At 35.9% G+C, this 27,936-nt stretch overlaps 1 protein-coding gene across 2 annotated transcripts in view; it reads right to left on the bottom strand.

Moving 5' to 3' along the window:
- The window catches only part of DPY19L1 (dpy-19 like C-mannosyltransferase 1), a 119,892-nt gene that overhangs the window by 2,036 nt on the left and 89,920 nt on the right, over nucleotides 1-27,936 (bottom strand). For both annotated transcript variants that reach the window (XM_077120039.1, XM_077120028.1), the window contains exons 14-22: nucleotides 24,367-24,468; nucleotides 20,401-20,472; nucleotides 18,219-18,268; nucleotides 14,342-14,366; nucleotides 13,545-13,664; nucleotides 12,426-12,600; nucleotides 11,667-11,766; nucleotides 6,950-7,075; nucleotides 667-859 (exon numbers count right to left, since the gene is read on the bottom strand). In XM_077120039.1, coding sequence (XP_076976154.1) covers nucleotides 703-859; nucleotides 6,950-7,075; nucleotides 11,667-11,766; nucleotides 12,426-12,600; nucleotides 13,545-13,664; nucleotides 14,342-14,366; nucleotides 18,219-18,268; nucleotides 20,401-20,472; nucleotides 24,367-24,468 — 927 coding nt within the window. In that variant the 3' untranslated portion in view covers nucleotides 667-702. The remainder of the gene's footprint in view (nucleotides 1-666; nucleotides 860-6,949; nucleotides 7,076-11,666; nucleotides 11,767-12,425; nucleotides 12,601-13,544; nucleotides 13,665-14,341; nucleotides 14,367-18,218; nucleotides 18,269-20,400; nucleotides 20,473-24,366; nucleotides 24,469-27,936) is intronic.

Here is a 27,936-nt window from a genome sequence, read left to right as displayed (position 1 = left end):
TTATTTGACAAAGAATATTAGCAAAAGACAGACAGACAAACACAAGCTACTGTCACAATGCTGACAGTTCAAAGAAGTTTATCCTAATCATTAGGTCCAAGAGCTTGGATTAATAAGGAGAGGAAATTCTTCATTAACAAGAGCAACAGAGAACAAAAAGAACATTAACAAGTGAAAGAAACAGATAATTCCACATAGTAAATACCCATGTTTGCCCATCTACTCTTTGGCTTGAGTTGATGACAGGAGCTAATGTGACTGACATGCTTATGACAATCACTGAAATGTCCTAAAAACAGTAGCAAGAGGCAGGAAAAGAAGCAGGGGGCGTCAATAGCCTACACACTGTAAAATCAGCCCCTCCACAGCTCACACCTTTTCATACCATCCCCACCATGACCCATCATATCGCTTTTACACAGGGAGCTTTGCTCACAATAGCACAGCTATTCAAACAGCATCCACACAAATACTATTTGTATAGAAAACTTTAAGGGGTGCATTGAAATAGTCACTAATTGAGTAAGAGGTAAGTACTTTTTACAATCAGAATGACATCCAAATTGACCAAATAAAACGCTTTCTATTTGAAAACAGTTACCTATAAAAGTATTATGATTTGGATTAAAAACAACATATGCATTATTAGCCAAACAAAATCATTACTGATGTAGGTCTTTGTAGGCAGCAGTTCAGTAGCAGTCACTCCTTTATAACTTCTAAGACTTTGTAAACACTATTCTGGAATACAGTGGTGAAGTGAGGCTTTGAATCTTTAACCAAGATGTTACATAAGGGAGTTTTCCCAGCATTAGCAGGATCTTCCACATCCCAAATTTCGGGCATGCTGCAACCAGGCCTAGAAAAATTAATGTACAGATCAAAAATCAATATATATTATATAAGCCTATTCCTGCCTTCATTTCACTTTTTTAATTTCATTTTTAATACCTAAATTAACCGCCCTAAAAATCCTATCATATTTATAGTTTCGTAAGTTGCCATAAATCCCCTTTAGAAGAAGGTGAATGCACAAGGGTGACTAGAAAGAAACAAAAATATCTACGAAATTCATGTTGGAGTAAGAGAGATCTGGGTTAAACTTCGTCTCAGCTACTAAGAATGTGGTGTTACATAGTTGACCTGACTCAGTCTCAGTCACTACATTTATAAAATGGGAAATATCCATGAATAGGGTTTGCTGTGATGATTAAGAGATAAAATGCATGTAGCACAGTGCCCAGCACATCATAAGACGTATTATCATACACTGATTTTATAAGTTATAAACTGGGAAGTATGCTTATTAGTTCACAGAGATGTTGGGTTAATTGTATTCAAGAATGAGTCAATTTAATGAAATTCAGGAAGTCTTAAACTCATATTGTTGTTAAATAATGTTTATGCTCGCCTTCCATGTGGGAGACCCAGGTGTGATTCCCAGACCATGCACCCTCCCCAACCCCCCAAAAACAATTAATTAATTAATTAAATACATGTTTAAATCTTAAAACCAATATTTTTTCAAAAAGAAAATGGTATAAATGAAATCTTATCACCATTATTTGCCTAAATAAGTCCTTTAAAATAACTGCAACATTTCTTTTAAATCAGTTTTATGGACATATTTGTTTGATTTGGATTTCACACGTTCTTATTTACTCTTTGATAACCAAAAAAAAAAAAAACCTACAAAAAATATATACAGAATTGACAGTTGCTTCCATTTTATCATAGTACTTCACTTTTTTTAATAAGAGGGGAAAAAACCACATTTCCAAGTCCTTTCTATCCCCAATAGCATTCCACTCCCTTACCTTTTACCATTAGGCAAGTACTGTAACAGGAATGTACAGCTTTCTCTTTTTATATACACCTTTATTTTAAAAACAATCAATCATCGTAAAAGTGTCAAAATACAGAACTCTACAAAGTGGAAAATGAAAGTCACCCTCACCTCCAAAACCATTTCTCAGAAGTGACTTCTGCCAACAATCCTGCTTATATCCTGCAAAACCTTTATTATCCATGTTTGGAGCCACAAGTATACAAATATAGACACGGATGTGTGTGACTACACAAACACTCCTGGGTTACTTCTACAAAAACAGGATTGCTCTGGGATTCTTCCTAAAACTGCGTACTGAGGCCATTTTCCACCTCAGTACATAAAGGCATACTGTATTCCTTTTAATAGTTGCTAGTACGCTATGTATTATCAACCATTCTTTATGGGTGAATTTTTTTAAATTGATATATATTATATATTTATATACCATGTAATCATTCATAGTGTACAATGATTCCCAATGGTTCTCTTTTTGTGAAAATTAACATATTTACAAAAAAGCAATAAATTTCAAAGCACATAATAATTAGCCGCAGAACAGATTTCAGAGTTTGGTATGTGTTACGATTCCACAGTTTTAGATTTTTAAGTCCAGTTGCTCTAAGATTCTGGAGACTTAAAAAAAGTATTAGTATAATGATTCAGCAATCATTTGTTAAACTCTCTGTATAACTCCACCATCACCTTTATAACTCCACCATCTCTGTATAACTCCACCATCACCTTTAATCTTTCTCCCACTCTTTAAGGGTATTTGGGCTATGCCCATTCTAACTTTTTCATGTCGGAAGGGGCTGTCAATAATATGGGATAGGGGGATATAACTAGTTGATGTTCTGAAGAGGCTGGCCCTTCTCCATTTCAAGACTTAGCTGTCCTGGGACCCAACTGGAGTTTGTAGATTTGTGGAAAGCTAATGGATAGATACTTTAATGGTTCCCCATTCTGCCATTATAAAACAGTGCTGTTACAAACATTCTTGTGTCTATATCCATTTCAGAAGGCCAAATTTCTAGACACACCACCACCACCACTGTCAAAGGAGCTATACATTTTTTTTACTTTGTCAAATTATCTCCTCCAAAAGTTTTACCATGTGTGCTCCCAAGAAGAGTGTCCTACAGCCTGTGTTTTTCGCATACGCTCACTGACATATATTCTATCTAATATTCTCTACCATTTAATCTTTTCACGCAAGTTAAGGCCAAATTATTAAAATGCCCCTGGTCAGTGGTGTAGGGAGTGAGAGACAAAGGAAGTTAAAAACAACCCAGCTCCTGAGTTAACTACTTTTAGGGAAAAAGAGATGGCAGAGAGTCTTCCATCATTAAATATCATTAGTGAAAACTGGAATAATTTTCTTCTGAATACAGGTATTTTAATTTTATGTCAACTCAATTATGAAATTAATAACAGAAAGCAAAGAACTAATAAAAAGAGCAGATAATTAAAAACTCATCTACGACTTACATTTGAGAGTGTATTTCAGTACTTGTATTTGAACATGGGGTATCAAGTATTTAGAGAATAATCAAGCCTCACAATTAAGCTACTTGTGAATGAGATCATAGAAATAAAAGCGCTCACCACTGAGGTGAGGAGAGATTAAACACTAGATAAATATTAGTCCCCCTTTTCATTTCCCCACCTATCTGATTTCCAATTTGCATCCCTGCCAGAGCAGAAGGCACTACTTCTGTTTTGCATCAAGGTTTAAGCAGACTGGACCTGTCTAAGTTTCTGGCGATTTATAATCAGTCTAGCTTAAATCTTGTAGTAGACAGAGACCATTGTTTCAGTTATCGAATGGGGAAAGCAGATGGGGGAAGAGACACTTTTTTAGCTCCCTCCAACTGAACTCCTGTGAGACCAGACGTAACAATGGCAAGTAAAGGTCTCAATGGGAAAATCCAGCACTGCCCCCTCCTCACTCTTAGCTCTCAGTCTAAGGCCCCCAAAAAAGCCCTAAACAGAGACAGTTAATTGGTACTGACTGTTTAGTGTGCGAGATTTACTGCCACATTTCCTAAATTTGTCTTTAATCCCCTTTAGTGTACACAAAACAGCGTTCAGCCTATCAGAATATGAGACTGCTACAGTTATCAAATCCAAGGAATTCTATTAGTATCTTAGAAGACAAAGCAACCTCTGCTTTTGCAGTTTTCACATGTTCCAAACACTATGCAAGGGTCTAGAAAAAATGAAGAATCTTGAATCAAGATTCATTGTTAGCCAGAGGGAAAGAAAGATTATGAAAATTCTTTGTAAACCCCAGTAATCTACAGGTGTCTCTAACAGGCTGTGAGCCTGCATAAGACCAGTGAGGATGGCACAGCTGCACTGGAGAGTGAAGCTCCAGGCAAGAAGGAAGATCCCAATTCTGGTCAAAATCTCTGTCAAAAAAACCGAGTTCTTCCTTCTACTAACATCAGCCCACCCACTGGCTGTTTAATATAAAGTCTTCATAAAATGGTTAGAAGAGTCGCTTATGACTTTTCATCCTGAATTTATATCACGTAAAGTTCATTAAAGGTGAGTATATGTATTTCACATATATTTTAATGTTCATAAAGACGTTAACATTTTCTAAATTATAACTATAGGAACAGTAACATTCACTATGAATCTTGATTAAAGTCAAGTCACTTGGCACATATTATAGGAAAATCATTCAACTATCAAATGTCTGAGTTCCCCTGTGGTGGAAGCTGTGTAGACACTAGGTCACAAAACTATTTTCAACCATGAGTTGGTATTTAATAATTTTGTTTTAGCACTTTGGTATATCACTGAAGTAATATGGTGAATGAGTATGATTATGCCACAGATTTAGCAATCTATCAAAGCCTTTTGTTCAAAGAGTAATGAGAATTTTAAAAACAACAATATTCAATGAAAATGTCCTAGATTCCTGATGAGATGGCCCCCTGTGGGCATGTGTGCTCTGCAAGCAGTAAATGCTTTGAAATTTTCATAGGTGCTCACAAAATGAATGTCATAGAAATTTACTGTTGTTCACTGTCAATCCCCTAGGGGCAGCATTTCCAAACAGTCAATGTCAGAATTCATATTTGTTTTCAAGATCTTATTGACATTTAGAGCTATATTTTGCTTAATGAACTTCTCTGTGGAAATCCCTATTTTTTTAAAACTGTAAATGCAACAGAATGTGGGTTCACAATAAAGCTAATCATCTCCCCACTCAAATAAAATGTCAAGTGTCAAGAAAGGTGTCATTTTAAGTGGAGGCCATGGGTCCTGTCCATGCATGGGATGGGGTGTGGAGGTTGCTCGGCTTATTTCATTACAGTGAGGTTCTCCATTATTTGGTTTGAGACTTTGGAAATGTTTTGAAAGAAAATATATCCAATTTTTAATAAATAAAAGTTTATTAAATAAGAAAGACAAACATCAATAATTTGGGAGGTCATCAGTGCCAATGTAAGGTCTTTAAGGTAGTATACACACGATCTACCTCTCTTTAAGGCAGTAAATAATTATTAAACAGATATTTTCAAAACCACAGCAATCAAACAGTGTGGTACTGGCATAAAGACAGATATCCAGACCAATGGAATCAAACTGAAAGTTCAGAAACAAACCCAAACATCTATGGCCAATTGATCTTTGACAAGGCTGCCAAGGAAATTAATGGGGAAAGAACAATCTGTTCTACAAACAGTGCTGGGAAAACCTGGATGTCCACACGCAAAAGAATAAGGTTGGTCCCCTACTTCATGCCATATACAAAAATTAACTCTCAATGGATCAAGAACCTAAACATGCGGGATAAAAATCACAGGACTCTTAGAAGAAAACATAGGGGGGGACCTTTATAACCCTGGATTTATTAGTGAATCCTTAGATATGACACCAAAAGCAAGAGCAACAACAACAACAAAAAAACAGCTGAATGGGATTTTAACAAAATAAAAAATTCTTCAATGCCAAAGGACATTATCAGGAAAGTGAACAGACTACCTACAGAAAGGTGGAAAATAATTGGTACCCATATATCTGATAAAGGCTTAATATCCAGACTATGTAAAGAATCCATACAACTCAACAATAAAAAGACAAATAACCCAATTAATATTGGGCAAAGAACCTGAATTGACATTTCTGAAAAGAAACTATGCAAATGGCCAAAAAGCACACGAAAAGATGCTAACATCATTGGGCATCAGATAAATGCAAATAAAAAACACAATGAGATCCTACTTCATACCCACTAAGATGGCTAGTATTAAAAAAACAGAAAATAAGAAGTGTTGACATAGAAGAGGAGAAAATGAAACCCTTATATATTGTTGATGGGACTGTAAAATGGTACAGCCACGGTATAAATCAGTTTGGCAGTTCTTCAGAAAGTTGAACTATATGACCCAGTAATCCTACTTCTAGATATATACCCAAAAGATTGAAAGCAGGGACCCAGACAGATATTTACACACTGATGTGTTCATAAAATTATTATTCACATTTACCAAAAGGTAGAAGCAACACAAGTACCCATCAACAGATGAATGGATAAGCAAAATCTGGTATATACAGCCCTAGAAAATAAAGTCTTGGTGCATGCTATACATGGATGAACTATGAAGACATCATGTTAAGTGCAATAAGTCAGACACAAAAAGACAAATATTGTTTGCTCCCTTTTACATGAAATACCTAAAATAAGCAAATTCAGAGACAGATAGTAGATTACATGTTACCAGGGGCCAGGGGGTGAGGGGAAGAGGGAAGTTATTACTTAATGGGTACAAAGTTTGTTTGAAGTGATGAAAAAATTTTGGTATTAGATGTTGGTAATGGTAGTACTGGGAATGTAATTGATACCACTGAATTGTACACCTGAAAGGTGTTAAAATGGGAAATTCTGAGTTGTATGTAGTTACTCCAATAAAAATTTTAAAAGATAATCATAATGAATAAAAAAGAAAATATGCCAATTCAAATATTTATCTAAATTTTTTCCACTTACACTTTGCAAAATGCTATATACATTTTTACACATACCAATCCTAGTGCAAATGCCATAAGACTGAATTAACTTTTCATGTGTTATGAATATAACATATTGTGTTTAACACTCACTTGGATCTTCTTATACACCATGACTCTTCCAGGATGTAATAATTCACTTTTAACTTTATCAATTCTTGCTTCACTTCTTCAGCTGCTTTTCGACTATACATTGAGTATACTATTTTCGTTCTGGCTCTTTAAAAAAAAATTGGGCAGAAGATTTTCAAGATTAAGAAGGATACACTCAGCATATTTGGAAGAAAGCACTGAATGGGAGTAGGAGAAAGAAAAAGTACACATACACACACTCACACAGAAAAATCAGGTCAAGAGAACATTCTTCACAGGAGAATTGGTGAGGTCAAAAGAAAAACACAAGGAGTCCTGGGAGAAGAGGTTTGGTTTTAAATGCATTCCTGTGTTTCCAAACCTGGGCTTCGTTTTGTTTTTAAATTCCTCACCACCCTATCACAGCTAAGTTAAAGACATCCTGTGTATGGACCAGAATGAGCTATGCAAATACAGCCACTACTCTGGAGTTTCAACTGTCCCAATCTTGAGACCAATAATAATTAGCACTAAATGGCTCTCTATTTTATTTCTATATCCAAAAAACTAAACATGGGTTCAGTTCCCCATGTCTGCCCATGCAAAAAAAAAAAAAAAAACCTGAACATATTCAACAAAATCACTCTGGAAATTAATTTCATGAAAAAGCAAAGCGTTTTGTTTGTAAAATGGATGTTCCACAGTTTTGCAAAATAGTGTATTAACATGATTCACCCACTCAGCAATTGAATAGCTTGAACTGCTCTAGAATTGCATGAAAATTAAATCTATTTCCTCTTATAAGAGAACATCAGACTCTAAACTACAAAAATAATAGTAAATCTCAAAAATAAAATGTAGCTTTTCCAACAAAGTATGCTGCCAGTAATGGCAATTTAGAACTTACCTTTTTTTTTTAAAAAAAAGAATTGCTATAAACAAAACTGATATGAAAACAGAATGACAAAAGGAACATGGTCATACCTTAACAATGACTACATCTCCCTAACAACACATACACATATATATGTCCCAGTACCCTAAATGGAATTTTTTAAAATCAATTGTTGTTTATATTGCACACTTCATGGTTTCCCTCCAGCTAGAGGGTACTCTGACCTTCCACAACGCAGCCAACTGTGAGAAATGCCCAGCATTTAACAAATACCTGCAAATCTATGCACACAATACCCAATATTCTTTTAGGCTGCAATTCAATACAAAATCAAACACACTCCACATCTAAGTTCTATGATAAACCATGATTTTCCTTATTTTTCAGCCTTGGGTTTGAGTTTCACTATTAACTGAAATTCCTTTTAGGGAAAATGAAGTCTCTTCACTTAATTTAGTGTGACAGAAATTGTGCGAAAACTAAAGATCAGACATGGAACTTAATTTAAGAGGGGAGAGAAGTCATACACAGGTAACTCTAATACAAGTTAGACTGAAGTGCAACTAGAGAAATACAAATGAACACTAAGTAATTTCAAAAGAAGCCCCAATATTTAAGGCAAGAACTTCAGCAGGCTTGACTACAACCTCACACTTTTCCATTCACTCCACAGAATCTGTTTCTATAATCTGCTATTTAAGATGCAAATTGTCAGTCTTTTTTCTAATTTTAACTCTTGTTATTCAAGAGTAAATTCCAATGTCTGTATTTGCTTCTATAACTAGACTTGTAATAATGATTTAGAATGCTCTCCAATTTAATTGGTTTCAGCACTTTTATATCATGATTTTTTTTTGCCTCATCTATGGATCAGACAGAGTTTATTTTTAAGTCAAGAACAAGGGTGGAGTATTTTCTGAGTTCTGGCAATTCCAAGAACATCTTTTGGATGTTTCTATGCATAGTAATAAACTTAACTTGATTTTTAAAAATTCGTCCATCCATAACCCTTTAAACTTAATACACTATAAACATCCCTTGGGCATTTTGCTGATAGAGGCCCACTTGAACTAATTTTGGTTACTTTGTAGATGCAAGTTTGCAGGTAGATCGTTATTCTATAAAAATTTTACCAAGATATGTTAAGGTACGAGTCACTTTTTATTTTTCTTAAAATGCATTGAACGCCATGATCAGTTTTTACAAATTTTTAAAATCTCAGAAATGTTTTATTCCATTTCATTTCCGATGATATCTTCTCTTCTAGCAGTTTTGATTTGTTTACCCATGCTCACTCATTTTAAGAGTACATGTATATGTGCGTATGTACATATACATACACACACAATCTATATCTATACATGTTTGCTTCCCAATACTTGACTTTAACCATTAACTCTTCTTTCATTATAATTCTGACCTTTCCTTTAGTTTAAATACTTTAAATACTTTTTATTTTAGTATAGTTTTAGATTCACACACACAAAAGTAGAGTTCTTGTGCACTCCGTACCTGATTTCCCCTATCGCTACATTAATTTGTCACTACTAACGAACCGATGATACATTAATAGCTAAACTTCATAATGTATTCCGTAATCATTAGCTTTTTCCCTAATGTCCTTCTGCTGTTTCAGGATCTCATCCAGGACACCATGTTACATTTAGTTGTCACATCTCCTAAGGTTCCTTGGACAGTGACAGTTTCTCAGACTTTGAGTTTTCGAGTTGTATCGATCAGGTATTTTGTAGAATATCCCTGAATTTGGATCATTCTAATGTTTTTCTCATGGTAGGGCTGGGTTACGGGTTTTGGGGAGGAAGTACACAGGTGAAGTGCTACTCTGCTCATCTTCCATCAAGGGTGCATGCACTCTGCAACGTGACCTACGTCCGATGCGAGCCACTCTCACCTTGCTGGGGCCATGACCCTCACGCTTCTCCACTGTAGTTACTTAGTTTATCTACACCCCCCAGACTTGAGGGTGGGGAGTCATGCAACAAATCTTTGAGGGCAAAGTATCTACATAAATTATTTGGAATTCTGCATGAAAGAGTGACCTCTTCTTCCCATTCATGTACTTATCTAATTATTTATATCTGTGAACTCATTTATTTTATACTTGTGATTACAGTCCAATGCCATTTATTTTACTGCTTAAATTGGCCCTGCACTGGCCACTGGGACCTCTTTAAGGTTGGCTCCTGTGTGCCTTTGACACGCTGCCATTCTGTTTTGGGAGCACTTTATTACTTTTTAGCACTATAAGATGCTCTGGGCTCATCTATATATCCCCTGACTGCCTTACCTCTAGAGTCAGCCATGTCTCCAGGTAGTCCTGCACTTTGCTTGAAAATGATCTTTGAATTTGTCCCCAGGGTATTGGTTGGGCACTGTTCGTTCTATTATTCATTGCCTCCAGCATACACTATAATTCTGCCACTGCACGTGTTCCCTTGCTGTCTTTCCCCGGTTTATCCCAGGCTATTTTCAACTCTCCTACTTTCTTGTCATGCCTCTCTGTTCCTCGTTCATAGATGTCCCTCTCAGTGTTCTCTCCTGAGGACTCGAAATCATGCTGGGTGCTATGCTGATTTGAGTCTTCCAGCTACTGCTCATTTTCAATACTCTGTAGGGTACATGTTGGTCTCCTCCAAGTATTAATGTTCAAATCAGGTGAGATCTAATTCAGACGTGATGAGAATGGCACTTCACCTCTGTGGTCTTCCTCCCCCAAAGCCCATGGCCCATAAATATAATTATATAGGTGTTACTAGGTAAATAATAGGCACTTAGGTAAATTGGTACCTATTATTGATAGGTAATTAGCTATTAATAGGATTGTTAATAGGTAAATAGGCATGCAGCTAAATAACAACTTATTAAATTATTAAATTAAATAATCAAATAAATAATTTAAACAATAATTTATAATTTTAATAATAATTAATTTATAATAATTTAAATAATTTTTAATAATTGGTTAAACACAACAGAACTTCAACTCAATGATACTGAATCAGTAAACTTACTTGGTCCAACCCACACCTTACAGGTGGGAAATGACCAAGAAGAGAGACCTTAAAAGAATACATTAACCCAAATTGGAAAAGGCAAAGATGATTGCGTGATTCTTTCAAATCATGCTAGGGTGTTTTTCAATAAACCCATTGCCCATCCCTTCACACTTCTGGAGGATAAAACTCTGACAAATAAGGACCTAACAATTTTAGATCCCTGTTAATTTGTGGAAAATTGCTAAGGTTTGGTTTCTTTTTTCAGCCTGGTACAGAAGATAATCCTAGAGGTTGCAGTTTAATTGCTCTGTGAAGCTTTTTTTTTCCCTATAATAAATATAATGAATGCAGCCAGGAAGGGGAGGAGGAAGAAACAACAAGGAATTTTGGTGTGATTCTCTAGAGACTCCCATGTAATCAACAAGCATGCAGTAATTAAATAGAGTAGCAATCATTCATTTGAGGGATACAACTAATTGGCAAGAACTTAATGCCTGGTAACAAGGAGAAGAAAGAGAAGCAGCAAAAGAAAGATAGGACTGTGGTATGGAAGGGAGAATGGGAAGGCTGCTGGCAGTTCCTGGAGCTCACAGTATCTGTGAGCAGAAGAAAAGAAACCAAAAGCCATACCTTGGGTAGCAGCAGGTGTGGGACAGTTTTGTATCTAACTTAGAAGTTTATTTCAGCATTCTTCTCTCCAATGATTCTATAAATTCCAGTTTATCACAGCTACTTTGAAACACTTTTCATTATTGTACAGATTCCTCACTCACTGTCTCTTTATATGAGAAATCTGTTTCTAACAACATGAGAATTGGGTACTAACCTCAAGCCTGCATCTTCGTAATGGGGGTGGTTCACAATGGGTCGATGTGCAGAGAGTTTGACACTGGCCATAGTGGGCATGGCTCCTGCAAACACTGCATCTGGAAACAAGAAGGGAGGCCTTAACAGCATCCTCACGAGAGTCAGAAGGGTCTCCTTCAGTTCAACTCAAATCATTTCACCAGGAAAGAAGCCAAGGCCCTCTGAGGTTAAAGACGTAAAGATTCAGTGGCAGAACCAGAATGAAATCAGATGGCTGCCAAAATAGCAGTCAAAAAGCAGTCCTGGCTAAAACATTTTCCTTGGAAGATAAAGCTTAATTACTGAAGATTTCTTTTTTTAAAAAATTTGAGAAATATTTCCTGATTCTAAGAAAAAAGTATTCACTAGGAAAGTTGTATAGCACCAAAGAATTCTGGAAAATGATTTCATATTCAATCATTTGATAGTCTGATGACAATGAAACCTCCCTTTCTATTTAACATGAATAAAATACTACATTCAATGAGCTCAATTCAAGAGGACATAAAACTAAAAATTCATTAAGAAATTAACATAATAAAAATGACTTCAAAATGTGGCATGCATAACTTTGGATGAATCTTGAAAGAGATTGATATGTCACCTTTTTTTGGATAATGTAGAAGCAGCACTGCTTAGAAAGAGTAAGAAAGACTGTTGGAAGACATCTGGGTTTAGGATTCTGCAACTGCATATAAAATTGTGGGGAAAGCACTACTAAGCAAAGTAACTTGTTTACCTGGTTTAGTACTATATTTGATCCATTCTATAAGTTCTTCTTGTGGCAAATTGCTGAATTCCCCTACGATATTCCACTGGGTTTGCAGATTTGCTGAACCTTGTATTGACATTGCTGCTAATATAGCAAAAACAACAGCCCCGGGATGTACTTTGCAAAAGAGCCATCCAAATAGCTGAAACCAAATTAACAGGCATTGAAAACTGTTAGTACAATAGGTGGGACAGGAATTAAGATGCTCTTTTCTCAATCTGTTCTCTCCACTTCCAGACTCAGATAAGACCAGGACCACCTACACAGTTTGCGAGGCTCAATGCAAACTCCAAACATGGGGCCCTTTGTATAAAAATTTCAAGACAGTGACAGCAGAGCATTAAGCCTGTATGACTGCACAGGCTGCATGCCCAATAAGCCAGCCTGGGCAAGGCTCTCTATCATCAGTCATGCTACAGGATGGGATTTAAGATGAGAGTCTGCCAACCAGCCTCCGTTCCTGTTCTAGCCTGGAGGAGTTGGAAACAGCAGGCTTCCCTCAGGTCAGTCTTGGGAAAGTAGTGTCTTTCTACCATAATACCAACATTGTGACTGGCTGAATTTCTCCCATAATGAAATAGCCCACATTCAATAATAATTCTCGGTCCCTACCAATCTCTCCCTAATATCATTTCTCTGCATGTCTTCAGAGTTAGCTGTCCAGTCCCTTGAGGACACGTACTTTATCTTTTTGAATTTTTTATCTACTACTCTACCCCATCCCTAGAGCACAGCATAGATACCTAGTAAACGCTTGCTAAATTTAAAGAAGTCCTGCTATTGCAGCTTGGTTGGTTGGCTAATGAGAAGGTAACACTCTGGAGAAGCATAAATCTGGGAATACAGAGCAAGAGGCAATTATCCAGGAAAAACAAATATGCAGCAAATAATGAAAAATGACTTACGCTAAATTTTAAAATACAAAAGTCAGGGATGTACACACAAATGTACATTCAAATATATGAAAAAAACAAACAAACTTAATAGCTCAATACTGAAAAAGAACATGTAATGTGAAATGACCTGTAACTTGAAATCAATGGTTAGATCACAGCAGTTCTAACTCCAAAGTCACAAGCCTCTTACCTGTCTTGAGCAGATCAAGGAAGCCATCACACACATGTGTGGGGTCAAGAAGAGTTTTAGTCTCATAATTAAAATGCCAAGGGCTGTATATGCTAACAGTTGCAATGCATGATAAACCAGCTGGAAGAGAGAAAGAGGACATACTTCTTACTCCTACTTCTCGCGGAATTTGGGAAAATACTGTTTTATTGGTAATAGTAAATACACAAGTAAGGGCTTTTTTCCCTCTTGGCAACAAATACTAATGCCACTTTAATTTCTGAAATTGTTTTTAAAATTCACTGTAACGGTACTCAAATTAAAGTCACTAAGGCCAGTTTTTCTGTAACCCTGTTGATGGTCAAGGCTGTAGTGAGCAAAGCCCACACTCCTGACTCTGCATGGTGCTTCCATCAGATCGATGCAGGGACCCTGGAGGCTCCTCCTCAGAGCTGCCATGGAAACCATGCTGGCTCATGGGAAGTAGGAACAGCAGCTGGTCCCGCCTCTGAAGCCTCAGGGCCAGGAGGGCAGAGAGGAAAGTGATGTAAAAGACAAGGCGCTAGATGGACTCAGAGAAATAAAACACTAGTGCTGTAAGGATTATCAAGCAGATTAAATGAGATTCCTACTTAATTGTTTTAATAAATGAATAGTCAGAGAATCTGTACATAGCATTCTTATAAAGATGCATAAAGGCTATTCTGATGACACTTAGTGACAACTATGAATAAACACAGAAGCTGGGGTTAGAAAGCCAAGTCCAAATATATACAAACACTGAAATAAGCAAATTTTTAGTATGTTAAAGCCTCTACCTCTCCGTGATCAAACTGGTGCTTTCTGAAACGGAAAAAAAAAATACCATTATTGAATAGCTTACTTCATTATTTGCAGTTTTATCTTAAGAACATGAGTTTTATATCACCTACAATATTCCCTCAGAAACAAACATGTAAATCAAAATGAATAAAAGACAAAAGTCAAAATCGGTGTTGTAATCATTTAAGGCAGTTTTATTTAAAAAATGACAATGCTGTATTATAAAGTGAATATTGGACTAAATGGATATTTACTAGGCCAACAAAAGATACACTGTGGTTTATCAGGAACCTCACTGGTGATATGTCAGTCAAGAAAGCAGGGACTGAAAGGGAAGTTTTAGGTCCTTTCTTAGTCAGGTTTCCTCCTTTCCCTTACCCACTCCTCCCTCAGCTCCATAACTACAGCTGTAACAGAGAAAATTCAGGGTTGGGGAAGTCACATATGAACACTGTTTTTCAGCAGCACCTCTGGAATATACAAATAGTCACAAAATTCCACCTTTAGCTTTGCTTGACAGCTTTACTCTCTTGAGAAAGGCTGTATGTTTAGCGATCTACGCCCCTGCACCCATCTCACTCCTGCTCCCCACCCCCACCCCAACAGCTGAATTTCATCACAATAGGGAGAACATCTCTTGAATATGGGAATCTTTTCACTCCCTTGCTCAAGGCCCTCCAATGTGGGTTTGATTTGCAGCTGGAATAAGTTCTGAACTCCTCGCCCTACTGCACATGATCTCCCCAAGCAGGTCCTTATTTCCTGTCTGCTAAATCCTCCTACTATCCTCCCTCTTGAATACTGAGCTGTGGCTACACTTGACTAATTTTATTTCTTACAACATCCTACTTCCAGTCTCCTCTCCTTGCACCATGCCTACCCCATTTCCCTTTTTTATGTTCCCAACAAAAAGAAAATTTTCATGCATTTGTTTACTTGATTATTATCTTTCCTTCTATACTAAAATGAATCCTTTCAAAGACTTGGGGGTAAAGGTTCATCCATCCATCCACTCCATTTCATTGAGCACCTGAAGACCTGAGATACAGCAGTAAATGAGATGGAAAGAACCCTCGCCCTCACAGAGTTTACATATAAGTGGGGAGAAACAAACAAACAAAAAAATAGATAAACATATATAATATGTCACAAGGTGCTAAGTATTGTGGACAAAAAGGAAGCTGGAGAATTTGGCCTCAAAAAATTGATATACTAAGTTAACTCAGAAAAATATGGGGGCAAATAAAGAAAGTGAAGCAAATAGTTCTTTTTTATGCCAAAATAAAAATTATCAGAGTTATTTATCAAGTATCTACAGTGTTAATATGCTCAGTATATTCCGTTAACACTGATCCTAAAATCATTTATTATCTCAATTTATAGCCAAGAAAAGCAAATCACACAGATAAGGATTAAACTTTGATATTAGAGTGAAACTTTTCCTACTTCATCACGCCGCCTCTAACCTGTCCCAGGACCCTGAGCTATTTGGTACTTACAACCTGATTAATTTTTAAAATGTATCTCTCCTACCCCTGTTCCTTCTCCCCTTTTTTAAAAAACTTTTTCTTCATATTTGTCTTTTTTTAAACTTTTTTTTAATTGTGTAATATAACCTATATACAATGCAAAGGAAAAAGAGCAATAGTTTTCAAAGCACTCTTCAGCAAGTAGCCAAAGGACAGATCCCAGAGTCTGTCATGGGCCACCATACCATCCTCTCAGATTTTTCCTTCTAGCTGCTCCAGAATATACCTCATACTCTTTCAAAATCAGCATATGACTTTGCTGCTTACACGAGTCGAAATGTCAACCTGCTACCCCTTTTCCAAGAAAAGCTGTGATCCTATACTTGGATTGAATCCCAAGAAGCTCATTGGTTTTCTGCAATTTCTAAAGCTGAATTATTCTTGAAAATGCTGCCTCTGTTTCTGTGAAAATTTCCATCATTCTCTTCCAGAGCTGCACAGTACAGCTGTAACTTTGTTTCCCCTTTCTGAGCGCTTTAGAAACAATTTCACCTCAAATGAAGAGAAATTTTGGCACTATGTACCTGAATTCTTTTTTTCTCCTCAACTCAAACACTTCAAGTATAAAGCAAGGGAACAGTTAAACAGCAATCTGTTTCCAAATGAAAACAAGGGAGTACATGCAATCATTTATCACTGGGTTGGTAAGGATTTGGAGGTGAGAGGTATAACGCTGTGCACAGCCAGAAGAAAACACACATAAACTCAACACTGTCCACTCTTTAAAATCCCACAAAAAATTTAAAACTTTCCTCAACTCCATCCTTCAACACCATATTCTTAATCCAGACCCCTCCTATGCACAAATATACAAAATGTCCACATTTTAGACAAAAGTATAATCATCCTGTTTATATGGTTGTGTAAAATTTTTATTCAATCATGTATAATGGAGATATTTTCATGAAGATGGCCCAGCATTCCACTCTGACTGAGTTATAAGTAAGCCAGCCCCTGAATGATGTCTATTTTGGTTGTTTCCATCTTTCACATTGCGAACAATAGCACAGTGACCATCTTCATGACGGTAACCCCACAACCTGGGGGCACTTCTAACGGAGGGACTGTTGGGTTCAAGAGCAGGTACACTGCACGTTTTGCATATATTGCCAATCTGTGCTACCACCCTTACAAGTAAAAAGCTTTGCACACTAATCTGAATTCCTCAGTTGTAGGACAGAGCAGCTTCCCATATGCCCATCAGCCATTTATTTATATGTCTCCACTCATTCAACTCTTACGCTTCTTTACTGCGTGTAAACCATTGAAGTGACACCCATCTCCAGGCAGATACAGGCAACACAGTATTTAAATACAAATGGTGAAGAATGTTAAGAAGTTAAGGTACATGGGGTGATGGTAGAGAATAAAGAGGAAGGGGACAAGGAATTCCACTCAGAAATGAGGGTCAGGAAAGGCTTCTTGAAGGAGGGGATATTTAAGCCAAGAAATAAAGGAGTTAGCCTTGCAAAGAGAAGGCTGGGGAGGAAGAACACAATTAGAGGCTTATGGCACAAATCCTGCGCTAGGCTCCAGAGGGAGGAAACCACTGGCCATGGCTAAAGAACAGAAAGCAGTTCCTGAGACATGAGTGTGGTGGGAAAGGAAGAATGTGGATTTCTTTTTCTCTGAATTGTCTGCTTGTGTCTGTCACTCATTTTTCTAACGGGTTTTTAGCATTTTTCTTATTAATTTGTTGGAGTTCTAATATGTGATAGATATTAGTTCTTTGTCATATATTGCAAATATTTTCCCTAATTTGTTCTTGTTCTTTCAATAATGCTTCAGTGCCTTTTACTGACCAAAGTGTTTAGTTTAGCTGGTCAAGTCTGTCAATTTTTCATGGGTTTTATATTATGCTAACAGAGTCTCTCTAACCCTTAGATTATAAAAATACTCTCCCGGGAATTCAGGGTTTTTTGTTTTTGTTTTTTTCTATATTTAAATCTGCTCTATCTAAAATTTATTTGGAGGTATGAATCTAGCTTTATACATCCCCGTCCTTTACTAAAAAGGCAGTCAATTGGTCCTAAAACCACCCACAGACTAATTTGTCTTCCTGCTGAACTGAAGCAGGAAGCTGCATCCTTCAAGTATAGATTACGTGCAGGGCTACTGCCATATTGAATTGGATGAGAAGAGAAGTATAAATAAGTGATGTACTGTGCTCTGTCTGCAGAGACAGGAAGTAATAGGAAAAGGAAGGAAAGGGATTAGCAACAATCAAAAGCATCAACTATCAAATGTTGAGTGCATAACATCTAACTATAAAATAAATACACTGCAAATATATATATAAGAGATGAATACAGGAATTAACAGATGTTATCAATAACATACTTACCTTACATGTGTTTGTTGTTTAACTAAGATGCCCCACATATCACTAATAATCTGTAATAGATGTAAAACAGCAGTTTTTTGAAAAACAAAATTCTAACTAAAGTATCTTCTAAACTTTAAATTTTTTTGTTACAAATATGAGAATATGGAGACAAATGAGAACTCAGAAAATGGTACTTATAACAATAATCTTACATTTGTGCTGTATTTGAGCATATTGAATATTCAACAATCCTGTGAGGAAGATTTTATTATCCTCAATCAGTACAACAGGCAAAAAGGCTCAGATGGATTTAAGGCTCTCCCTGAAGATGGACCAGTCCTAAATAGTATTGTGGGGCTTGAAACAAATCTTCCAGCTTCAAATTCACAATCTGTGCTTTTTCTACCACCTTACAGCAGTTGGCAAGGCTGCTTCTCAATTATATACACACACGGTTGGAAAACTGGCTAAAGAGACATAATCCCAGCTATAAGCATTTGAAACACACACAGTATGTTTTCACTATTAGCAGAGACAGAGAGACTACCTATGCTGAAATCTCATCCATGGTCTGGTTGTTCTCTACCACATTTGAGGCAGTTTTTTTTACATGGGCATGCACCGGGAATCTAACCCAGGTCTCTGGCATGGCAGGCAGGTTTTAATCCAGCTCTTGAAAGAACGACCTATCTACCCACTGAATCTATAACAGATTTCCAATCAGCCCAGTCCAATCTTGGACAGTTCCACTCAAAAATCCTATGCTTGGAACTGGCTATAACTCTAACTAATGAGTGCAATCTTATTCTCAAGTGACAAGCCTTAAAATACTTTAAAACAGCTATACTCTTTCCATTGTAATCTTTTCTTCTTTAAACAAAACAACCTTGCTTCTTTAATCTGATCTAACAAGGTTTCATCATCTCTTACAGTCCAGGTGGCCATATTCTACATACACTGCAGACTGCCAATGTCTACTATTTTTCTGAATGCCTGCTATGTGCATAACCAGGTAAAGTATGCACAAGGGCAAAGCAAGCACAAGGTCTGGCCTGCAGCAGGAACTGACTAAATGCTGATTCGAATTGAAAGTGCTGTGAGAATTCAAAGCCCAACACCACTAAAAGCTCAAGAGAGAGAAGAGCTGCAGACTCTGATTCTCATGTTCCCCTTAACTTTTTTTTTTACATGGGCAGGCACTGGGAAATGAACCCAGGTCCTCTGGCATGGCAGGCAAGCATTCTTGCCTGCTGAGCCACCGTGGCCCGCCCTCCTCTTAACTTTTAATGGAAATGACTTGAGGCCGTCACAACCTCCTGATCTTCCAATTCTGCACTGTCAAGATAAGGATGATATTATCTGCCTACCCCACAGTGCTGCTGAATAACCAAATGAAATAATGTGATTGAAAACATTTTAGGAGAGTACAAAGAACTGTTTGAATATGTAGTATGAATGACAGTACAGAATATTTTACACATATATGACATTGTGTCAACACAGAAATCACTAGCTACAAATCAAAAAACCTTTAGGGTCTATCATTTCTTGTTTGATCACAGACGGATCTCAATTCATTCTCTTAATATGCTTGCAGTTACAGAGTTCACACATTTTTTACGTAATAAAAAGGGAATATCATCTGCTCTTCATCTTTGAATATCTGAGATTTTTCTGGCCAGATTTATATATGGGCTTAAAATTCCAATATCAAAGCTAAGATAGGAGTCTAAACATTTTATTTTATCTAGTCACATAATACAACATTAATATTGCTTTTTTTTTCTTTTTGAGTAACAGTAAACATGATCCAGTAGTTAGCGAACTCTGTGCAAATCACTTAGAAAGGAGGTCTTAAATATTTAAGATAAATAAATAGTAAAGGAATGTTAAAAATGAATAATAGTTTATATAGGTAAAAGCAAGTTGCCTCTGAGTTAATATAGTCTGTCTAGTCATTTCTTTGAAAATATATGACAATCAAAACCTGAGCCATCCTTTTCCTACGTCTATTTTATGCTAGCAGATACCAGAAGGTTTGTAAATGTGCATCACAGGCTATGAATATGAAGCGACAGAATGTTTCATCAAGACATGAAGAAAGACATTGAATTAGATTAACATTTACTTAACTACATAACCATGTAAAAATGAAAAAAATATTTTTATTATAAACAAGAGCTTAAAGCAATTCACATACCTTTCTAACAATCGCAATAAACACTACAAAAACAACTGGAAGCAACAATGTCTTTGTATACCTCAGTGGAGTCTGAAATTCAGAGAGATATTATGTTAGAGGAAAGTGTTATTTTAAACAGACAAAATTTCATTTAAAATAATCATGTGAATGTTTTAAGACAGAAATACGGAAATATGAGCATTCACCTATCTGGCATCCAATCTATCCAGTGACTCCCACTGTAAAATTGAAGGTGCATTTCCATAGAAATAAACTTCTGCAAAAACTTGAGTTGAAAACACTAGCAAGTGTAGCTCTCAAACACTTCACTATGAAATGTGGCTGAAGAGTTCACTGTTTACTTTCTGCATGCTATTTGTCTAACTAAAGAGCTGGACTTACTCATCCATATTCAGCAGAGCTCCTTTAACAGGCACAAGTTTTCCCTGTACATATTGCAGAAGATAAAAATCTCACCCATGATTCACACACCCGTGTGCATGTGCATGAAACAAAAAAATAATGACCAGTGTTCACAAGGGGAACAAATGATATTTTTGCATTTTCTTTAGTAACAGAACAACTATAGACATTCATCTTAATACCAAAGCTCTACATAATGTAACCCTCTGCTTCTTTTAATAATTTTTAAATTGTCATTTATTGGCTTTCCCCAAACATCTTCACTCAGAAAAATACTTCATTGAGTCGGAGAATATATGCCATCCTAAACACGTTTATAGAAAGAAACCTAGCTTAAATCACATTAAAAATATTGGTGTATCTTAACTGTGTGAAGTACACAGTAAGAAGAATTTTTCTGATTTTCTCACTTATTACTCTCTTATCATTATCCCTTATTAGATGAGTAATTTGGATAATTTATTTCACAAACCTACATTCTTACTGCAATCAGAAGTAGGAGTCCCATTTAAAGGAGAATTTTTACGTTTTATTTTACTACTTACCTTTTCAAACACTTCAATAGTGCTTAATATTTTAAAACATAATCCTTTCTATTTTACAAATTTTAAATTATGTCTTAGCCTAAACAAAAATCATAAAATCAAAACTATCTTATTATTTAAGTAGTCAGATATTTTCCTAACAACAAATGTAAGAACAATTGTAAGACACAGTCATTAACCTGTGAAACTAAGATTTAATGATGGTGATAAAGGTGACAGAAGAAGATGAGTGGGTATATGTGCTGACAATGATGATACAATGGAATGGTCAAAAATTGGGGAAAATGAGGAGCATACAGGAAGTAAACCAATATCACTGACTATAATATTGCCATAAGGTAAAACTGTGTGGGACACAGACAGTCAAGAATTACTAGCTAAATTCAGTATTACTACATTCAGTGGGAATACAAAAGAAGGGAGTAAGAGTATTAAACAAAAGCATTAATAAAAAGGTAAGCTTAGAACAAAATTATATTTCCTAAAAATAGAAGATGTGCGAGAGAGTGTATGCACACCAGAGCATGTGCAAAGGAAACAAACTACACAGTGAAAGATGAGTGTGTGTGTATGTGAACATGTACGTGTTCTATTAGAACCACAAATTATTTTACTAGTAGAACTACAAGTTCTTATACGTATATTTAACATTCTTTTAAGTACAAAAGCTATATACGATATAAATAAAAACTTAAAAAAATGCAGAAAAGATAAAGAAGACAACTGATCTTACATTTTAACCAGTTATCAGAATTTCCTCTCCAATGAATTGTCCGTTCATAGCCTTTGCCCATTTCTACATGCAGGTGGGTGTGGGATCTGCTTTTTGCTTAGGGGGAGGTGGTAAGAGTTCCTTCATAATTTCTTCCTCAATCTGGGCAAGCTTCTACACTAAACACAATCCCTAGTTTCTTTTGTTATATTTATGGCAAGAATCATTCCAGTCATTTGTGTTTTACTTTTTATAATATTTAACATATAGATGTTTTAAGTCACACACAGACAAAACTAATCATCATTCTCTTATGAGTTCCTCTACTGACATTAAGCATACTCAAAAATGAAGTTGATATTCACTCAATGTCTTTCAAATTTATTTTTCAGGATTCATTCATTTTCAACCCATTAGTTTGCTGGAAATCAAGTTTCGCTATAAATTGATACAAGGTTTTCACCTGAATCCTCCTCCTCCCCCATCACACCCAATTTTCCAAATACTATTCATTAAATAATACATCTTGCTTCCATTTATCTGTGATACATTCATTCCATATTAAATATATACACATACACATGGGGCTACCCAGTACTCTTTTCTACCATGAAGTCTTCTTGTCTTAGTATTTTCTCTGCACTTTAGATACTGTTGCTGTCCACTTTCACACTGAAAAGGGAAAGATCCTCTGCACTGAGTTTCTTTCTTTCATAACACAGCACAATTAAAATATGTGATTACAAAATTTAGAAAATGCAAATTACAAAAAGCTAATTATCTCTCCATCCAGAAAACATAGTTAAACCTTTGTTTTCTTATACTTTACTCTGTGCATATTAACTACCTATAAATAAGACCATACCATTTTGTCCACTCTGTTATACATCTTAAGCATCTCTCCATGGTCGGTACAAATATGATGTGAAATTGTTCCGTCTCCCCCTGACTGACGTACCCTACAAGCGGCACACTCCCTGAACTGACACAGTACTCAGTCTCTATGGCACAGCCCCCAGGAAGAGGCCTCCACAGATGGAATCACAGGCTGGAAAGAGCTTTGCCATTTTCTCTAAATGCACAGCACACATAAATGATGGTTACTCCTTTCCGAGTAGAGAGTCGCTTATGTCTTCAACAGTATTAAAGGACTTCCATCAAGCCTTAATTCTCTGCTGATTTTTACCCTCTATTTCCTTTACCACTTCCATGAAAGAGTCTTGATCTGCTAGGAAATGTGTATTTGAATTTCTTATAATGTACTCTTCTTTGATTTCTTTCAGTAGGTTAAACACTATCATTCATAAATCTTTTACCAGCATTATGCAGTAAAACCATTTGCTAGAACAGGACAGAAACAAAGACTGAAAGGTCCCGGGATTGACAGCATATCTGCAGGACACAGGCAGTCTGCAGGTGGTATATTGTGGTGCACTGGTCTGGAACTTGGGACACTGGGCGAGCTGTCACTGGATCATGGGGGGACATGAATATGTCAACACTGGGCCACTGGCTGGCTGAATATATACACATAGATACACAGTTTTGAATGAAAGTGTTTCACAGATAAGATAATGTCATAAAGAGGGCCACCCAGGAGTTGTTAAAAGAGGCACACACATAAAATGTTTGCTGAACCAAACTAGCATATTAAACATTGTGAAATAGTTACATTTTATATAAGATATTAAAATGTTAAGTATTTTCTATGAATTATCTCATTTTGTCTTCACAATGTCTGCTTACAGCCTATTGGTAGAAACTAATAAACTACAGCACAAAAAATGAATAACTCATTTCAAGAACATCAAGTAATTCTGCAGCCTTCTGTCTCACAATCCACTAAAATACTCTGCTTTCCTTCTAAACCTCTGAATATTATTTTAGAAGGAAAAAATATTCAAATGAAAAATTTGCGCTCAATAATATCTTCAAGTGATGAGATCATTCAGCTAAACAACAAAATAAGTGGATATGTAAGAATTTGAGAGCCTGGCTGAATTAATGCCTGTATTTGAAAAGAGGTAACTCGAAATACTTCTGTGTTTACTCATCCAAAACACTATTGCTGGTCTGATGCTAGCTTGAATGTGTGTTTCTAAATTATCAAAATGAGAAAAGGCCATATATCTCAAGGAGCTGTATTAACGTAAAGAGGAACATCTTCCTCTAAGCTGCCAGCTTTTTCTTTTCCATTCACGTGAGACAGCACATAGAAGAGAGAGGCTGAAATCATAGGAATATCCTTTATGAATAATGAATGGACCAAAACATAAGGAAAGAAGACTAGAAATTACATCTTACCTCTTTTTCCATAAAGTCAAACTCTGCTGCACAGGTGTACAATAAAGTATCAAAATCCTTGTAACTGAAGAATTTTGATGTTAATAAGTTGCCAATATGAGCCTAGTAAGACATAAAGCAAAGTGCCATTATATGACACTAGATATGGTAAAAACGCATTTTAATCTTAATACAAGCCAAAAATAGTTTTCACTATATTATAGAACCCACTGCTGCGATACAGGACTTGCTTTTGATAAAGAATAAAATGCTGTACCCTCCAACTTCATAGTTCTCCCTTCTTTTCTCCACTACCAGCCTACCATCCTCTCTCATCAACACCCTAAAAGCTTTTACCTTTGGGTTTCCCTGCTCATTGTGCCAAACTTAGGGACATAAAACTATGCAGCACTCCTTTACAGGTGATTACCAGGCAGTGTGGGGTTGGCAACACATACAGACAGACCCCTATCTATCACACAGGGACAATATGCTGTGACCTAAAGAGAAGGAAACATTCATTCTGATTTTGGAAAAGGGGATTAGAAAGACCTTTCTGAGAAAAATAGAAAATGGGTGTGCTGGTCTGAATCTGTGGCGGACCCCAGAAAAGCCATGCCCTTTGATCCTCATTCAATATTGCTGGGTGGGAGTATTTTGATTGTTTCCATGAAGATGTGACCCATCCAACTGTGGGTGGTAACTTTTGATTAAATGATTTCCGTGGAGGTGTGTCTCCACCCACTGAAGGTGGAGTTGCTTGCTGGAATCCTATAAAAGAGGAAACATTTTGGAGAGAGTCCCTTTTTGGTAGAGCCATGAGAAAGCTAGCAGACGCCTCCATGTTTGCCACGTGCCCTTCCAGCTGAGGGAGAAACGCTGAATGTCCTCGGCCTTCTTGAACCAAAGTATCTTTCCCTAGATGCCTTAAATTGGACATTTCTATAGACTTGTTTTAATTGGGACATTTTCTCAGCCTTAGAACTTTAAACTAGCGATTTATTAAATTCCCCTTTTTAAACGCCGTTCTGTTTCTGGTATTTTGCATTTCGGCAGCCAGCAAACTAGAACAATGGGTAAGACTTGGAATAAAATATACCTTTGATAATCAACTCTTGCTTAATTCTTTACATCTACCAAGTGCTCTCAAATATGTTATCTCAATTGCTTCTTATAAAAAGCCATCTGTAGAGGGTAAAATTACTCTCATCTTACAAATGAGAGAACTATCGCTCAAAGACAGAAAATATTTGCCAAATTTTCAAGTTTGTCTTAAAAAGCAAGGACCAAGGAAGAGAGGGAAAATCATACCGAAGACAAACCATAAATAAAATGTGAAATAACAGCCACGTGAAGTGGATGGGGTGGGATGGGAGTAGGAAGTACAGGGTTCTGGGACTTCGAAGAGTTTCTAAATACTTTGTCTCATTGCAGGAAGAAATCAATATTGGTACATTTAAGAAATCAATTGGGAGTATATGAAACTTTAAAAATTGTAAGAAAACAATCTAGTCAATGAAAAAGAGGGAAAAAAATCTAACAAGCAAGTAAAATAATTGGAAAAATCTCAAAATGGTAGAAAAAGTTACAATATAATGATAATTACCATGGCTGTAAACAGCTGAAATTCACTAGCTAAAGGATATCTGTTTAATTGGATTTAAAGGGAAAAAAATCCAATACTATATTGTCTACAAAAGACATCTTAAAACAAAAGAAGGCAAAAAGATGAACATAGAGAATAGAGAAAGAAATATCAGGTAAAGTGAAATAAAAGAGATCTAGATTAGTAATTACAATACCTCACAACATTGAATTCAAGAAAAAATATATGAAAAGCGACAACAAATGACACTGTATGCTGGTAAAATGAACAACAAAGCATGTTACACATATGAACATACGTACAGTTCTCAGTATAGTCATACTATATAAATTAACAGCTGACAAAATTTGGGGGAGAAATAGTCAAGTTAATAGGTGCTCTTGGAAAATTTAAACATTATCCCCTCACAACAGAAAAAGCTGACTAACTAACATAAAAAAATCTGACTAATATAATTAATAATCTCACAAACAGGAAACATATTCATCTCGAACACCAGGAAAACGTTAAAAAAATTTTGTTCATGTGCTACGACATGTTAAATTTCAATGAATTTATATGATACAGATTATATTTTTCTGACCATAAATGCAGTACAATTAGACAATAATAACTAGAAATGGCTAAAAAAATTCCTTTTCATTAGAAACAAAATAACATAAAACTTAATAACCTTTAAGTTAAAAAAGCAAATAAAAAAACACTTAGAACTTAAATAAAAAAACATATTTGTATCAATTTGTAAGACACATACACATAAGATACTGCTTATGGGGTAATTTACAGTTTTAAATACATTTATCAGGAAATAAGGTTGAAAGCTAACAAGCTAACTAAGCCCTATAACCTATGCATCAGAAAAGACCTAGAAAATAGGTTCAAAGGAACAAGAAAAAAGAGATTAAGATAAAGACAGATATCAGTAACATAGAGGTAAACAACAAAAGCAGAGAAAACTAAAATAAAGGTAGTACTTTGAAAACATTAAATACAAACAGTAAGACCTCTAGGAAGATTAATAAAGGAAATAAAGTTGTAAATATAAAATGAAAAAGAGGAAATAATTATGAACACAACAGAATTAAGATAAGAAGACTATACTGAACACATTGCTAAACTTTTAAAAACCTAGATGAAATGGGCCCATGTCTGGAAAATTATGAAACACATAAACAGGCAAACACGCACACATAATAATAGGAAATGTGACTAGGTCAAGAAGCATTTTAAAAAATTTGACAGAGAAATCAAAGACCTTCTTTCCACCAAAGCCCCAGCTCAAATGGCTAATGCAGATGAGTTCTTAAACTTTCAAATAACTGATAAACCCTCTCTCTTTTACAAATTTTTCCAGGAAGAAAGAAAATAACCAAAAACAAAAATACCCTCCTCTTTTTAGAAGACAAAGATTATACTGATTCCAAACCCAAATAAGAAGACTTCAATAAAAAAAAACAAAGACCATGTCATCTATATATGTAAAAATTTAAAATAAGAACTCTTAGGTAGCTGAATTCAACAGTAATTTTTAAAAATCATGATCCATTTGATGACATACATGAAACAGATAAGTTCCTCTAAAGACAAACTACCAAAGCTCACTCCAGATAAATTAGTTAACATCCTAAAAAAAATTGATTGCACAGTAGAAAATCTTCCCACAAAGATAACTCAGAACCTAGAAGGCTTTACTACTGCATTCTACCAAAGATTTAAAGAAGAAATAATACCAATTCTAAACAAATACTTTTTTGAAAATAGAAGAGGTGAAACACTTCTCTATAATTTTATGAGGCTAGCATTATACTTACACCAAAACCAGAAAAAAAAAAAGCACTAAAAGAAAACTACAGACTAAAATCCCCCAATATAAGCAAAGTCTTAAAGAAGTATCAGTCAACTGAGCCCAGCAAGTTACAGAATGAATAATACATCATGAGCATGTGAGGTTTATCCCAGGAATGCAAGGCTGGGCCAACATTAAA

Source organism: Tamandua tetradactyla, chromosome 1 (genome assembly GCF_023851605.1).
Source record: "Tamandua tetradactyla isolate mTamTet1 chromosome 1, mTamTet1.pri, whole genome shotgun sequence".
Classification (NCBI taxonomy): Eukaryota; Metazoa; Chordata; class Mammalia; order Pilosa; family Myrmecophagidae; genus Tamandua; species Tamandua tetradactyla.
Note: the sequence above shows the minus strand (reverse complement) of the source record. Positions and strands in the feature narration are given on the sequence as shown.